Source organism: Protomyctophum bolini, assembly GCF_963924005.1.
Source record: "Protomyctophum bolini genome assembly, chromosome: 17".
In the NCBI taxonomy this organism is placed as follows: Eukaryota; Metazoa; Chordata; class Actinopteri; order Myctophiformes; family Myctophidae; genus Protomyctophum; species Protomyctophum bolini.
In genome coordinates this window covers 33,463,496-33,480,161 of record NC_137878.1, presented here as the reverse complement: position 1 = coordinate 33,480,161, position 16,666 = coordinate 33,463,496, and the positions used below count along the sequence as shown (strand labels likewise).

The 16,666-nt window shown below is 41.7% G+C and overlaps 2 protein-coding genes across 2 annotated transcripts; both read left to right on the top strand.

Annotated features, from left to right (window-relative positions):
• The first annotated feature begins 584 nt into the window (after positions 1–584).
• Positions 585–10,356, top strand: LOC308332181 (kelch-like protein 25). The gene is made up of 12 exons (XM_080787883.1): positions 585–723; positions 1,665–1,893; positions 2,707–2,841; positions 2,946–3,137; positions 3,596–3,739; positions 4,261–4,567; positions 5,918–6,049; positions 6,934–7,068; positions 8,155–8,343; positions 9,106–9,249; positions 9,359–9,557; positions 9,648–10,356. Exons 2-12 carry the CDS (start codon positions 1,687–1,689, stop codon positions 9,790–9,792), a joined length of 1,929 nt encoding a protein of 642 aa, XP_080644009.1. The 5' UTR covers positions 585–723; positions 1,665–1,686; the 3' UTR covers positions 9,793–10,356.
• A 2,935-nt stretch (positions 10,357–13,291) lies between these two features.
• On the top strand, positions 13,292–16,475 carry LOC308332182 (uncharacterized protein). Its single transcript, XM_080787884.1, has 6 exons — positions 13,292–13,541; positions 14,017–14,690; positions 14,981–15,042; positions 15,356–15,447; positions 15,821–15,939; positions 16,044–16,475. Exons 1-6 carry the CDS (start codon positions 13,355–13,357, stop codon positions 16,293–16,295), a joined length of 1,386 nt encoding a protein of 461 aa, XP_080644010.1. The 5' UTR covers positions 13,292–13,354; the 3' UTR covers positions 16,296–16,475.
• The last annotated feature ends 191 nt before the right edge of the window (positions 16,476–16,666 follow it).

Genomic DNA, 16,666 nt, shown 5'->3' with positions numbered 1-16,666 from the left:
TAGACCTACTTTACAACCCATGATTATTAAAGCCGTTATTCTACTTGATACAATATTTCATGGTAAATGGGGGGTCTGCAACTCACAACGTGTCATGCTGTGATGCGTTAAACTTGCTATTTTCAGTTCATCGTTCCAAATTACTATTGTTTGGGCTCGTTTTGATGCGCTGTAAACACATTTATGGTGATAGGGTGCCCTCTTCTGTTTGAAATATGAATAACAAGAATAATCCATGGAGATCCAGTCTGCAATATTGAGAAATAAACCCTTGCACTCGCTCCTATTTTTGTTTAAAACTGAAATTTAAATTGTATTAATCTGGCCCCATCCTATATATCTGACCTAATCACTTTGTTTTGCAAGGTGCTATATAAATAAAGCGGTATTATTATTATTTTTTTAATTATATATCATGTAGGCAGCAGGCTACATACAGACAGTAGGTGGCAGTATGCACCTATATGCAATGGTTGCAACTCTCCATTAAACTAGGAAGAAAAAGACCATAGTAGACCATGCTGCGTACTCACTGTGTTGCATTACTTGCATAAGGACAAGCACTTTGAGGAAACACCAGCAATACTAATAGTAATACCGGTACTTAGTTTTATAATAATTACATTAATGACGTTTATTATCTGTGCTGTCTTCATTCAGGACGCGTCCAAAAGCGCAAGGTGACACTGTCAGCTGTGGCTGTACATCGTTGGGTCGCATGTTGTAAGTTGTAACATGTACTAATGCAGTCTGTTGTCTGTTAGATTAGAACATTGGGCTTTAATAACTCGATATGGAGTCACCTTGGCTAAAAGACACCGCCTTTGTGGCTGCATGCAGTGATTCCAGATTTTGCACAGAAATGAGCAACAATGTTTATGAAAACAAGCCCAAGAACTGACTATTATTATAGGTCAACAGCCAACAGGAGCACTTTAAACTTTAAATGTAGATGGGCTGTTTGAAAATAGCAAATCTACAAGATCGTATTTGCTTGTAGATTTGTAGGGAAAAAACACCCCACAACTACAAGCCACTTTACAGAAATGCCTTATAATAATCAGACATGGAAATTGGCAATACTGCTGTTTAAACCAATGGTTCTCAAACATTTCCATGTCAACACTCAACAATGACCCCCAAAGCCCAAATTAATATGTAGGATATTGTAGTGTGCGCACGTATTTTCAATATCCAATACTTTTACTTAGGCTAGACTCCACTACATCTCAGATCCAAATATTGTACTTTTACTTTGACAGCTTTAGTTACTATAGACTTTGTGGATATTTTTACAAAACATGCATTAACTTCTTCAGCCATATATTTTGGCCATTTGAAAATAGGCGAAGCGTGAGCTTGTACATCATGACAACAAACACAATATTTTGGGCCGATCAAATAATTGGAAAGAAGAAAATAAAGGCAGGATACAACACTATTTGTTTTGTTTTTCTTCTTATAAATTAGCCTATTTGATCGGCCCAAAACATTGTGTTATTTGTCATGACATGTGCCCCCCCCCCTAATGTGTGCATGTGCACATCTTGTTACCGGGGCAGACGGGTTTTTTTCCCCCAAATCACTGAATGCTCCTTTAAGCAAAACCTTTGCATACTTTTTCCACCACTATGTGACCATTACATTTTATTCCATCTCCTCAGGCTGCTCTAGAAAGCAGACATCATGGCTAAAAGGACTCGGGTGGATGCTGCTTCACCCTCCTGCATTCTGGATGAAACCAGCAAGCTAGGCCAGCATCCCAACAAGCTGTTAGAGGGACTAAACCGTCTGCGACTCAACAAGGTGTTCTGTGATGTGATTCTGTGCTGTGATGGACAAGAGTTCCCCTGCCATAGAGTTGTTCTGGCCTCCCTCAGCTCTTACTTTGAGGTAAATAATACACACATGTATTGGCCTGGGTGTTGTTAACACGCGACTGCCAGAGTAAATAAATGAATACATTGGCCCCTGCCAGCGATCATAGAATATTTAGCTTCAGTTGGCCTACGATGGAGCCCCCGAGCATCGGAAAACATGGAGGTGTGTCTGTGGTTCCTGCAGAAACTAAAATATGTTCATCGCGACCATCCATTCCCTAGTTATCGGCAGTTGAATATTGCATGTCTCGCCAAAAATGCAGAAGAAAACATGGAAGCAGAGATATGGCATTTCTCCAAATCCATTCGCTTTTTTTTGCGATCAAATGATTTCCTGCTAGACTGCTTCACTGAGAGTCAAATTTGATTCATAGATTAGCAAAGAGCGCTGTTTAGCGTAAAATCGGAAAACACACAACATGCATCAAATGTTAAAACACTTTCTTGGCAGTCAATGTGTTCAGTTAAGGGAATGACAATGGCCCAGTTTAATATATATTATATTATATTATATATTTTTTAAAGAGTAAAGAGAGCCTGCTGTCAGCTGTCCAGAAGTCCAAATATTATTAAATTAAATCTCAGAATTGTAGACCTGAGAGACCTGAGGCCTACCATTGCGTGGCACATCTATGCACGGAATGTCTATGTTCACAGGCTTCTGTTTGCGGCCTAGAGGGCATCTGAGCATGTTCTACAGTCTACACCATACCGCGGCTTACACCATGTGTCCTTTGGGAAACCGGGCCATTGTCCTTAACAACACTCCGGGACTGGGTCATAGTATAAGTAGGTTTATTTGACACCACATTTTCAACCCACACAGGCCATGTTTACAACTGGCATGTTGGAGTCCACACAGGAAAGGGTTAACGTGGATGGAGTGGAACCTGAGGTGGTCGACATGTTGGTGCACTTTGCCTACACTTCGGAGGTGTCCATCTCCACAGCAAATGTGCAGGTAATGCTTTTGAACTGTATTCATGGTCTCCATTTCTGTCCGACTCCTGCATCTGTGCTTAGTAGCTTACTGCTTAGAAACATGTTGTTTTTTATTTGGTTTAGGTCCTGCTAGCAGGTGCAAACTTCATGGATGTCACAGATGTACGAGATGCCTGCTGTGACTACATGGAGCATCACATGAACATTAACAACTGTGTGGAGATCCACCACTTGGCTGACAAATACTCCTGCAAAAAGCTGGAGAAATCCAGCATGGATTACATCCTGGAATACTTCAGTGTCATATACAAGCAGGTTGCTTTGTTTGAAACATTGAGTCAGTTTAGCTGGTATTATCAATGTGTCATTGGTCAGTGATTGGATATTATGTGGCCAAATTCTCACAGAAACAAACAAACAAACAAACAGTTTAGGACTGACTCACACCTTCGCATCTAGCATACAGTGTTGATCTGAATACCAGCCCCCACGCAAATGGAGTAGTAACGCCTGAATACCAGAACACACACTCATCAGAGTAGTACTGCCTGAATACCAGAACAAACACACACTCATCAGAGTAGTACCTCCTGAATACCAGCCCTCACACATCAAATAGAGTAGTACCGCCTGAATACCAACACACACTCATCAGAGTAGTACCGCAATGAATACCAGAACACACTCATCAGAGTAGTTCTGCCTGAATACCAGAACACACTCATCACCACCGTTTACTCACAATGGGTGTGATTTGTTTTTTCTACCAACAGGAGGAGTTCCTCTCCCTCTCTGTAGACAAACTGACAGAGATCGTCTCCAGTGACCATCTCAATGTGCCAGAGGAGGACATGGTGTTTGATGCTGCCCTCTTGTGGTTAAACAAATGTACTGACCACAGGCAGACCTTTGACAAGGTCAGTCACTTCTTAGCAGTGGTGGGAAAAGTACTATAATGTTAATGTATCAATACTGCAAAGTAGAAATGCTCTGTTACAAGTAAACGTCTGGAATTAAAAAATGACTTGAGTAAATGTATAAAAGTATTTGTCCTTACAAAAGTATTGTACTTAAAGTACCAAAAGTAGAAAGTACTCATTATGCAGAATGCCCAATTTCACATGTTTTCAAATGTATGAATTGTATACAAATCTCTTGAAAATAGAAGATATAAATATACAATCTCACAATGCGTTGCATCGCGATGCATTGTGAGCTTGTAGATCTACAAATGGCTGAAATGTATAGGGCTGAAGCGGTTAATGTATGTTTTGTAATAATAATCAAAATCTTCAAAGTAAGTTTTCAAATAATTGTCCTGGAATAAAAGTACAATATTTGCCTCTGAGATATAGTGTCCAGTAGAGTATTGAAGTATTGTAAGTAAGTATTTACTAAAAACTTAGTAAATAATGAGTGTTGTGTTTTGTTGTCGAAGGTGCTGGAGCACATCCGTCTGCCTCTTATCGGCCCATCTCACCTCCACACTGTGATCGGGTCTCTGGACGTGGTGAAGGAATCCCAGGGCTGTCAGTCTCTGGACGTGGTGAAGGAATCCCAGGGCTGTCAGTCTCTGGACGTGGTGAAGGAATCCCAGGGCTGTCAGTCTCTGGAAGTGGTGAAAGAATCCCAGGGCTGTCAGAGGTTCATCTCTGAGGCCAAGACCTACCAGAGGCTGGTCTCTGAGGCTGAGGGCCATCATCTCCTGTCCTACCGTAGCACAGCACGCCCCCGCAGGACCACAGGTACAGGTGCTGTAGTAGGTTTCTTCAGACGGTATACTTCCTTTTATATCCCTTTTTTTATTATTATTCTTTTGGAAATCGCAGTTCAATACATAATTGTTACACTTCAGTTGTTACATTTAAAATGTTTACACTCCTTATGTCACAGGCCATACAGTCCTGAGATAATGTGGGTCCTATATTAGGGTTATACTTGCTTACTTATGCCTATAGCCTAACTTTGGGCATAGTCCACGAGCAAGAGCTCTCCAGACATCCGCATCCTGGGCCAGTTTCTCCAGCTGTCCCAATGTTTGGCCAGATCTCTTCACATCTGCATCCAGGTCAGGGCGCCAGGTGTTTAGTGGTCTGCCCCTCTTCTTTCTCCCTTGTGGGTTCCAGAACAGATAAAATTGCCTACTGAGTGGCAAAAAAACAACATTCTGCATTGACTGCCAATTCAGCCAAACAGAAAAGTCCTGTCTGATTGCATTAAACAATGTTAAACAACATTAAGCTCACTTTGCCACTCACTTTATGCATGTGCATACCCTCTACTCTAACGTATAACAGTAGAAAACACGACTGACAGGTACCCTGTCTATAGTAACACACCACACCCACGCTGACACCACATGTTATAACCTACCTCAAGTGTTGCAACCGATGATGGTGGGAAAAAGGCTTTTCTAGTTGGGAATTGATGCAGTGCCAAAATAACTTCCTCCAACATGCTAAACATACCTGGCAATAAAAATACCTGTACGTTTAGTTTGCTGTTCAGGCTTCAAAATCATTGGCTGGGTTTCCCAAAAGCATATTGTGGAAGACTTGTAGTGCTGCGCATGCTCAGATGCCCTCTAGGCCGCACACGGAAGCCTGTGAACATATAGACATTCCGTGCATAGATGTGTCACGCAATGGTAGGCCTCAGGCCTGCATGGTATGTATAGGCCTCAGGCTTCAGGTCTACCATTCTGAAATGTAATTGAGTAAAGCGAGCCTACTGTCAGCTGTCCAGCAGTCCAAATATTATTAAATTAAATTTCAGAATGGTAAACCTGAGGCCTACCATACCAGGCCTGAGGCCTACCATTGCATGGCACATCTATGCACGAAATGTCTATGTTCACAGGCTTCTGTGTGCGGCCTAGAGGGAATCTGAGCATGCGCAGCACTACAAATCTTACACCATATGCGTTTGGGAAACCCAGCCATTGTTGCATGCATTATTATTATTTAGTTAGTTAGTTTCATTCATTGTCCACGATGTGGGAATTTGTCTTTGGTCTCAAACAACAGCAACAACAGTCTACTCCTACAGACTCTTAATCTACTCTGACTTGCCTCCTTCTCTCCCGCTTGCTGAAGTGATTGTGACGGTGGGACGTGTTGCTGTGACGACGTTTGACGCCGTGGAGAGCTTTAATCCTCGGACCAAACAGTGGAGGGCTCTGACATGTCTCCGTTCCGGTGGAAAAGGATCCAGCATTGTCGCATCAGGTGAGGAATACCATCATCGGAGTCAAATGGAGTAGCTGTCAATTATAGGCCTGGCACAATTATTACATGCTCTTCTAATTGCAATTATTTTAGATAATCGTAATTGTTTTCGCCATAATTGTTTCCATGTTGAATGTTTATACTGTACACAAGCTTACAACGCGTCACTTCACTTCATGTTGTAAGCTTATACAGTAGATCAGCTATTTCCACTATTTCTAAAATTCACAAATGTCAGTAATTTATTTGTGTATTTAAGCTGCATTGAGAGCAGCATTCAAAAGCTGCGCTCAGAGCAGCAAATTAACATGGTTGTATGTATAGCATTTAAGCTGCCCTGAGAGCAGCATTCAAAGCTGCCTTCAGAGCAGCAATTTAACATTGGTGTATGTATAGAATTGAAGTGAATTTGACATAACTTCCATGTGCAATGTTTTTTTTTTTTATGATCAGTACTTTATTTTAGATTTTTTACAAACACATAAAACAGAGAACTTAAAATACAAACACAAACAACAACATCAGAGTACGTATTCATGGACAGGCAAGATAGATGAGATAAACAAATAGAAAGAAGAAAAAAAAGGAAAAAGAAAAATCAAATTAAAATGAAAATAGTTTACATTATTTACACGACCAAACGCAGCATCATCAACCGTATCATAATGTGTAGTAATACAATAAACAATCAAGAGGGCATCGCCTGACCATGGATCACACCAAGGGACCTGCAACATGACTGAGGAACAATGTGCAATGATTGATTATGAAGCATAAAAGGCAAACTGAAATGTATTTTTTATTCATTATGTTCAATGCAAAAAAAAAGTTGATCGCAATTATTAGTGTGACAATACATCGTCAACTTCAAATTGTTCTTAAAGCCATAGGTTCTGTTCTGTACGAGGCTGGAGGACGAAACCGTGATGGTTCATTCAGTAAGGAGACGTGGCGTTGTGATCTTAACCGTATCAAATGGTTGCGGATGGCTCCCATGAATGAGGCACGCTGTGGTTGTGGTAAGACTCTTACACTGTAGAGCAGTGGTTCTCAACCAGTGGTCCGGTACCACCAGTGGTCCTTGAGGGGGTTCCAGGTGGTCCCTAGCTAACAGGTCCATTTGGTTTCATTTTATGCTCTCAAGAGTTAAATTATTGCGACCACAGGTCGCATTTACTATGAAATTGTGCATTTCCCGTCAGTTGTTTGGTTGGTCACGCCCCCATATATAGTAATGCCTCGTGACATCACGTGATTTCATCAATAGTAAGCCCATATATGGAGATCCCTGATATCATCAATATTGGCCATCAACTCTACATCTGACCCCGATGTCTCCCTTTTGACTGATACCCGTGTCTAATTAAACTCTAGACGGGCCTGCCCCAAAGTTATTAGTGCAGCCGTGCCCGGCAGCTGGCGAAAACTACAGTTCTCAACAGGCCCGAAAATTAAGGCCCGGCCCTACCTGGGCCCTCATCAAACCCTGTACACTCAAGACACTGCCCCCGCTGCCACCCTTCGATCTCCATATATGGAGCAGACCTGTTCTGACATTCCATGTTGATCTCACCTAATCAAACCCTGTGGGGCTCACCCAGCAGTCTGCTGTCACCCAGGCGGATGTGAGCACGCTTCTCGCCCTCAGGCGTCTGTCTTACTGGTTGTTAAACATCTGCATTACTTAATTTACAAGACGTCTACACAATTAGAGAACGTAGAATAATTGTTATTTTGATCCCACAACAAAATATTCAAATTTTGGGGTCTGAGAGGCTAAATCTCTGGTCCGTGGCTCAAATGCTGAATAAATAATAGACCTTGATATGAACTGCTATAGAATACTGAAATGCTGACGTCACTCGTCCATCCCCTGATTCACAGAAGTAATTTCTTTACTGAGAATAACATTGGATCATCTTAAGTATAATAGTATAATCAGACTAATCGATTTAGTGGATTAGTCTGATTTTATCGATTTGCTGTTGTTTTTTATTCAATTAATCAAAAAGGTTAACATAATAGTTACTAAGAAGATAACTGATAGTTGCAGCCCTGTTTCTGTTTCGTTTTGTGTTTTTATTCCCTTGCACAACCCCTCATAGGCCTGGTGATGCTGGATGTCTATTTGTTTGCATTGGGTGGCCTGGAGCAGAACAATACGAGTGAGAAATCAGTGGAGCAGTACGACCCAAGCACTAACACCTGGCAGCTCATGAAGTCTGTCGACATGCCAGACTTTGATTACAGAGACACTGCAATGGTGGATATAGATGGACTGATCTATGTTATTGGTATGAAACAGGTTTATATGCACCTGCAGGTTCAACCTGCCGTAATGCATGTATGCCACATTGGTTAGCTGACATAACCTTCAATATTGTGTGTGTGTGTGTGTGTGTGTGTGTGTGTGTGTGTGTGTGTGTGTGTGTGTGTGTGTGTGTGTGTGTGTGTGTGTGTGTGTGTGTGTGTGTGTGTGTGTGTGTGTGTGTGTGTGTGTGTGTGTGTGTGTGTGTGTGTGTGTGTGTGTGTGTGTGTGTGTGTGTGTGTGTGTGTGTGTGTGTGTGTGTGTGTGTGTGTGTGTGTGTGTGTGTGTGTGTGTGTGTGTGTGTGTGTGTGTGTGTGTGTGTGTGTGTGTGTGTGTGTGTGTGTGTGTGTGTGTGTGTGTGTGTGTGTGTGTGTGTGTGTGTGTGTGTGTGTGTGTGTGTGTGTGTGTGTGTGTGTGTGTGTGTGTGTGTGTGTGTGTGTGTGTGTGTGTGTGTGTGTGTGTGTGTGTGTGTGTGTGTGTGTGTGTGTGTGTGTGTGTGTGTGTGTGTGTGTGTGTGTGTGTGTGTGTGTGTGTGTGTGTGTGTGTGTGTGTGTGTGTGTGTGTGTGTGTGTGTGTGTGTGTGTGTGTGTGTGTGTGTGTGTGTGTGTGTGTGTGTGTGTGTGTGTGTGTGTGTGTGTGTGTGTGTGTGTGTGTGTGTGTGTGTGTGTGTGTGTGTGTGTGTGTGTGTGTGTGTGTGTGTGTGTGTGTGTGTGTGTGTGTGTGTGTGTGTGCGCGCGCGCGCGTGCAGGTGGCATTAGATCTGATAACGGCCCCCTAACCCCATTGTACAAGTACAACCCTTTAACTGGTGAATGGACAGAAGCCACTCCTACGCGGATTCCACGTTCTGGCTTAGCTGCCTGTACGCTGAAAGGAAAGATCTACATTATAGGTATCCAACCTGTTCTTAATGGCTCTTAGTAACATGAAACACTTCAACTTCACTGTAGTTTTGGGCACATAGATCCCACTAACGGCCACTATCCTGTTGATTCCAATAGGTGGTATGGATCTACCAAATGTCTCAGACTTGTTTTTTGGTGCGTATGCAACGAGGGCCACGGACAAGGTGGAGCGCTACGACCCCAAGACCAACCAGTGGACCATGTGTGCCCCCATGCAGAAGAGACGCTACTCCCCTTGCGTGGCTGTGATGGATGGAATGATATACGTACTAGGAGGAGGAGAGGACAATCGCAGGTAAGAGGCTGCTGCTCCATGACAGTCTGGTAAAAAGTGGATCTCTTTCCACACCAGACATTTCTCTCATGGTGTTGTTTTCTACGATAGGGAGGGTGTCCATGACTTCGAGAGGTACTGTGACGTGACTGACACGTGGGAAACCGTCGGGCAGATGCCAGATGAAATCTACGGTCGCTTTAGTCACAGCTGTATGTCTGTCAGGCTGAGGAATGATGCACCAGGAATGAATTAAAGGCCCTTCTTGCACCTCTGCCCTAGTATCCAGGGTCCTGCAACTGGGTCCTCAATATAGGAAATATACATTTTGCTCCTGCCCTATGGGCCACATGGCTCTGCAAGGTTTAGTAAACTCTGCATGCCCACTCCCAGAAAGCCAAGTACCTCCACCCCAAATCTTTCACCTTTTTTAGTTTTTGCTATACTACTCGTACATATGTTGTCCAAACCTCATGCAAATCAGTATACATTATCTCTGTAGACATTTGACCAAGAACTATCTGTCTGTTTTTTCAGATGGGCTGTTTGGCTTCCGAAGGTTTGCAAGTGTGGCCTATTTTGCACAAAATACCGCAAATCAAGTTACCACCCTATATGTTTCAAATTGGCCTCATGGTGGCGCTATAACAGGTCACAACACAGCCTTGCATGGCCACCTGGCCTGTACTTTACTTTATTCGTTTATTTAGTCGGGCACAGAGAGCAGAGTGCAAGAGATGACCAACTGAACTGAAATCCGCGTGGCAGGCAATGTTCCCACACGGCTGGGCTGACTTTATTTTGTACTAAGAGTGTGTGTGGAGCCAATAAATGAGTGAACCTACATCAAGCTGTCTGTCCTTCCATGTGACTGAGAGGAACCCACAGTAGCAACAGACAGTAGTCTCGGAATCTAGCATCCATCTACCATACATAACTTACTGTGTGGTAGTGTGGGGAATCACGTACAAAACAAATACTACATCAATATTCATCCTCCAAAAAAGAGCAATAAGAATTGTAAATACAACTGCCTACAGAGAACCATCAAACCAACCAACTCTTTATCAAATTAAAAGCACTGCCATTCCAAAGACCTGGTTGACATTAAAACAGTTTAAATAATGTATAAAGCACAATTTTTTTATTACCAAACATCCAGAGGTTGTTCCAAAAGAGTTATTATGAGAGGAGTATGCATGTTTAATCAGCCGTTAGGATCAATGCAAAATACCGCTATTTCTGTGAAGGGGGTTCCCCCGGAAAGTAACGGGGTGCATGGTCGTTTGTCCCATTGTTATTGGCAGGTGAGACTGGGTTAGGCCGGGTGTGCAACCCTATTGCTGAATGGATGAGACAAGCAATTTGCATGTGGTCCTTTAGTATGGTAAGTAGTGTATATAGCACATACTCCTGCAGTATTGTGTGGAACATGTATATAGGAGTGGGAATCATTTGCATTCAAGTTATTTAGAAAAATACATCTGAAAGCATCTGAAAACAAGAACAACTTGATCTATCTTGTATCTCTACATTTGGACTTCACAAGGTTAATCATTCTTAAGATGCTCTGCACATATCAATATATACAGTCATTCTATGAGGTCATATCTCTCATTGTAAAATAGACAGTCACATTTCACACATGCATGTCATGAGACCGAAACAAGTAGTGGTAATTTCCTCTCTACTGCTGCCATGTACAGAAATATATTTCACCAGAACATGTTAAAACATACATAAACAAAACATACATACAACGTACAAAACTAGTACAGCACATGTTAAAACTATACAGTCATTTTCTGTTTTCAGTTTCCTGAAGGCGGTGGAAAGCCTGGTGAGGCGAGATTAGGTCTTGAGTCAGTCCTGGAACAATTAGAAGAAATTAACAAATTACAAAAACAACCATTCACACTGTCTGCTGTCCATTCACTGAGCATGTGTGAAGCACATCATCAGAGCATTACCATGTCCCAGTAATCTTCACTGAGTATACTTCCCAGGTGTATCCATGCGATGTATTAATATTTTTTTCTATTTATAGTGTTTAGTGATAGAGGAACAGACTACGTGACAACCAGGAATAGTTTGGAGAGACGAGTGGCAGCCGGAATGTAGGCTGCACCCGGGAGCAGTATGGGTTGGCGCCCCAGCCTGTGTCTTCCATGAGGAAGAAGCCCAACAAACCCACCGTGAGGCCTTTAGGAGGGCCATTCAATCACCACCTTGGGCAAGGTGGAACCTGCGGAACCATTGCGGCTCGAGAATCCACCATTCCTGAATGAAGTGCCTGGTGCTGGGAGTCTGGTGCAACGCACAGGGGCTGGACCTGGTGAGAGCAGGTGTGGATATGGTGAGACGTAGGAGAGGCCCGTACAGGAGTCAACCCACAGAGTCTAGTCCTTCCACATGCCAGAATAGTGCCTCCGTGTCAGAGTAGTTCGGGAGGAACGGATTGTGTGGCCCTGGTTTTTCCCTAATGGGACTGATCGAGGGTAGCTACTGGGCCGTAAATCGGGACTTGATCACCCCGGCTGATGTATTTTAGTTTTCTTATCACATACGTATTTGACTACATACGTATAACATTTCACTTTAGTTATACAAAGAACAAGCAAAACTGTCATCTGTTATTCTCCAGTATTGTTATAATCTTTTCATTGTTTCTATCAGATCTGTGGGTGTTCAAGGAGTAGTACATCGCTCTGGATTATAAGAGCGTCTGCTAAATGCCTAAATTGTAAATTGAGTCCCTTACTTCAATACACTAGTTATAAAGTAGAAAGTAGAAGAAAATGGAGGACCCTGATGTAAGCAAGTCTTAGTATTTGCAGTTTTTGTATTGACCTGTACATTCCTTGAACTGTGTCCTTTCTGCAATCTGTTAATTGCAATCAATCAATCAATCAAAAAGCAAAATAAAAAATAAAACATTTGATCTAAATTTGAACATGTCCAAGACTTCTCAGATAAAATGCTTGGCTGTGCTATGTAGTAAAAAAGCCTTGACTCAAATTGGCTTTTGTGATTCCTCTAGTGAGTTTTAAAACGATTGCCATGCGCACACATTTCATACACTTCCCCTGCTTTGACGTTTAACTAAAAAAAACATGCATGTTTGAAATGATTATTCTACACTGACATTCTATTATATTTATTGCATTTATTTAATTTATTTCATTCAAATTTGTTGATTGGTTTTGCTCTTTTACTATATATTTTTTCTCTTCCCTGCTTGTTTTATTTGTTTTACTCTGTTTCCTGAATATGTGTTTTCTATTAAGGCCATGGGGGGGCCAATGCGGGGCCAATGCGGGGTAGAAAAGAAGAGTTACATGGTGCAGGTTCATTTTAGTTGTTTTAGTTGTTAGGAGCAGTGATTGGCTATAGACCGATTCACAGAGGGGTGCCCTGGGCGCGGCCATTACTGAGGTGTAATCCATGGAGCAGGTGCTCCGTAGGCCAGGTGTAGCTAATCAGTGCTGTTGCGCTTAATGGTACACCTCAGTAATGGCCGCACCCAGGAAACCCTCTGTGAATCGGTCTATAGGTTGTTCTATTGTTGGTATGTCCCGCCCACTCGCTCTGTTTGGACCATCAGTGACCTATGTTGGTATTTAACATGAGTCTGTTCAGCATAGTGTCACTTTAATCTCTGCTAGTTGTTAAGAGCTGAACTTCTCCTTTCTGCACTAGCTCAAGCATTTCGGTTTGGTTCTATTTGTGTGCTTAATTTTACAGATTTCCAAAGTCAGTTAACTGACAATTGCATTTTTTTTAAATCGAGATCAGTCTATTTGGTCAAGTTTTGAGTTATGGCTTTACTACAAACATTGAAGTCCTTGGTCAACCAGAGACTTTCTACTGCTGCTGAAGAGATATGTGGGGTCCTTGAAAGAATTCTAACAGTGTACAAGGATGAAGCTTTCCACATCAAGCAAGAAAATAACAGCCGACTACTGGATTTGATTTTACAACCAATTGACAAACTACACAGAGCAGGTTGGTAAAACCCTTTACTATGTTTATTCTAATCGTAAAAGGTTTGAACATGAAGGAAAACATGTTAAAACAATTGCTTTAAAGACGTGAGTGCAATTTCACCATAATTTCAGACACAAAACAGGAAGAGGAAGAGGAACTGAGTCAACTGAGTTTGTATTATCTAATTGTAGATTCCTCCATTCATGTTAGGGTGACTGTTAAACAAATATTGATATATAGAAGGAAAACATAAATAAAATATATATATTCAAAATATAATCATACAGTTTTAAAGGGAGGAAACTAATTAAACTTGTTGCATTCCAAATCATTCAAAACAGCATTAGGATAGATATGGAAATAACAGCAACTAACAACTACATACTGGTTGGTTGCACACTAACTTTTGTACAAAGATACAATACAAAGACACCACAGTAGGATAGAATGTTCAAACATGTAATGGTTTTCTCTCATTTTATCTTCTGTCTAGACTCCATACACCTCCCTGTGTGTAAAGAGGAAGTATTCCCTGAGCAGCAGGGGACAACCTCCAGTGTGGTCCAGGAGGAGCCAGGGTCTCCACAGATTAAAGAGGAACATGAGGAGAGAACCTCCAGTGTGGTCCAGGAGGAGCCGGAGTCTCCACAGATTAAAGATGAACATGAGGAGAGAACCTCTAGTGTGGCCCAGGAGGAACCAGGGTCTCCACAGATTAAAGAGGAGCATGAGGAGCTACTTCAAATATCAGACGAGGATGGGGGATCAACAGAGGATGATGAAAACATAAAAACAGAATCTATAGCGAACATCTCATCTCAACACATGGAAACACAAGCTTGTGTAGAGGACTGTGGAACATCACAACCAACTAGTGGTGATCAACTCCTCTCTTCACACCGTTCTGAATCTGACACTGAAGACCGTGATGAATGGGACCAGTCAGGTTCAGGTTTAAATACTATTATTGTGGCTGTGAATGGATTGTCGCGACAAATCACGAAAGTTGAAGAAAAGTTCAATGAGATGTTTCAACTACAGGATGAGAAGATTGAGCAGTTGCTTAGTATGATTGATAGTATCGGTGCTGTTGCTGCTGATAATTCCACTGATTCTCCTTTGCCGCCTGCAAAGAGGATTAAAAGAGCACATAATTCACAAATTGCGGTAAGTGAAATTATGTCTGCATTGTGTGTCCACCCAAGGCGAGAATGCCTTCATGCCTTGTTTTTTTACTGTACTTTCTTTACTGTGTGATGAGAAACGACAGCAAGATCATCTTGCTGTTTTTTCTGTGTTTTTAGCTTTATTTAGTGTGTACAGTGTATTTATCTTAACTTTCTGTACAGCACTGTACAGGGGTTGAGTTGTATAGCACATTGAAATGGGCTATATAAATATAGTGGATTGGATATGCTTTTACAGTCCCACTAACTTTGTGAATCATTCTGTTGCAGGAGGTGGTGAGACGTTTACACAACTCTGAAAGCAATTCCCTGAAACTTGATCCACAACGAAGGTAATTATAATCAGTTGTTTGTTGTATCACTGTGTAATTTACCCCAGCTAAATATTAAAAACAAAACAAAATAGACAGCTTGATTAGTAGAGAAAGGGATACAAAGGGATTTTAATTGGGGGAGGGGTGAGTCAAAACTAACTGACACACCACAAAACAGTGTGAGCTGGTCGAAATATACGGCTGAAGTGGGTAATGTATGTTTTTATAAATTAAAAGTAAAAATACAATATTTGCCTCTGAAATGTTTTGGAGTAGAATCAAAAGTTTCTTTACACCACTGCAACTAACAACATGCTGCTTGCTCTTCCAGTATCAATTCTCCACATAACCTGGCAGTTGCGACCCATATGTTGGAGCAGGTCGGCATTGCTTTCCCAGACATGGACAGTGTAGTGATAGCAGGTAAGAACACACACACACACACACACACACACACACACACACACACACACACACACACACACACACACACACACACACAGACAGACATTTTATTTATTGAATACTTTAGAATTGCTCCCGATGTGCAGGTTGGTGTGCTTGCATGGTTTCCTTCGGCATCAGTGTGCATGTAATGCACATTCTATGTAAAGCTATATAAATGCACCATTTACCATTCATGAACAGAAATCGATTCCCCCGGGAGGGTGGGCAATTTCCAGTGAAAAGGCTTAGACTTATACAGGGAGCTGGGAGCATGCAGTTACAAATCATGCTCTTTTACAACTGTATATATTTTGAAACTAAGTAAATCCTAATTGTATTCTCCTTTTAGCTGCTTGCAGGACTTACTTTGAGTCTATGAAAAGAAGCCATCGCCTGGACCAACCAGAGAATGCTGACCAGAAAAAGAAGATGAATGCCTCCATGAAGATCCGAGCCAGAAAAAAGAGGGTAGGTTATGTGGGACTGTTTATAAGATGCGTTTTGTAATGTAATAATGGTAAATTAATATATACGTAATTTAATTTCTATTCAATTTATTTTATTTTATACAGTTGATGAAATCCAGGAGTGAATGTCTGGAGACCGATGGAGAGAGGGCTGTGTGGATGCGTGCAACAGCTGAACTAATGTCGGAAGAAGAGGATGGCGCTGTAGATGGACGCAGTGTGTGGATCGTTTCACCTCCATTCGAGAGAGATGCGGAGCTTTCTGCTTTGTGCCAGCTTCTTCAGGAGAGGAAAGAAAAACAGAGAGACCCACGTTCCCTTCAACACCCCCGTGTGCAGCGAGAGACAATGAGATAGAACAGATCTCTTTTTTTAAGAATACGAAAAGTGGTCCAAGGCACTCTGCTACAGTCAAGTAAAAAAGCCTTTATTGAAGCAGCATCTCAGGCAAAGAGCGTTAAAAAGAAAGACCTATGCATTTCGGCTGTTAAGGACTTTGTCAGGGTGCAATATTCTATCCGTAATATTCATGCACTATTGGTGCATCACTGTCTGTTGATGATGTTGTTTGGACTAACAGTTTTTCATCACTTGGTTTGATCATTTGTTTAGATTATATTTTTTATCTTCATAAATTGTATTGTAAAGTCAAATAGTTATTCTGTTATATCTGCAAAAAACAACTATGTTCCTATTTTCTTCTTTTTCAAATAAAGGTTTGACAGCTA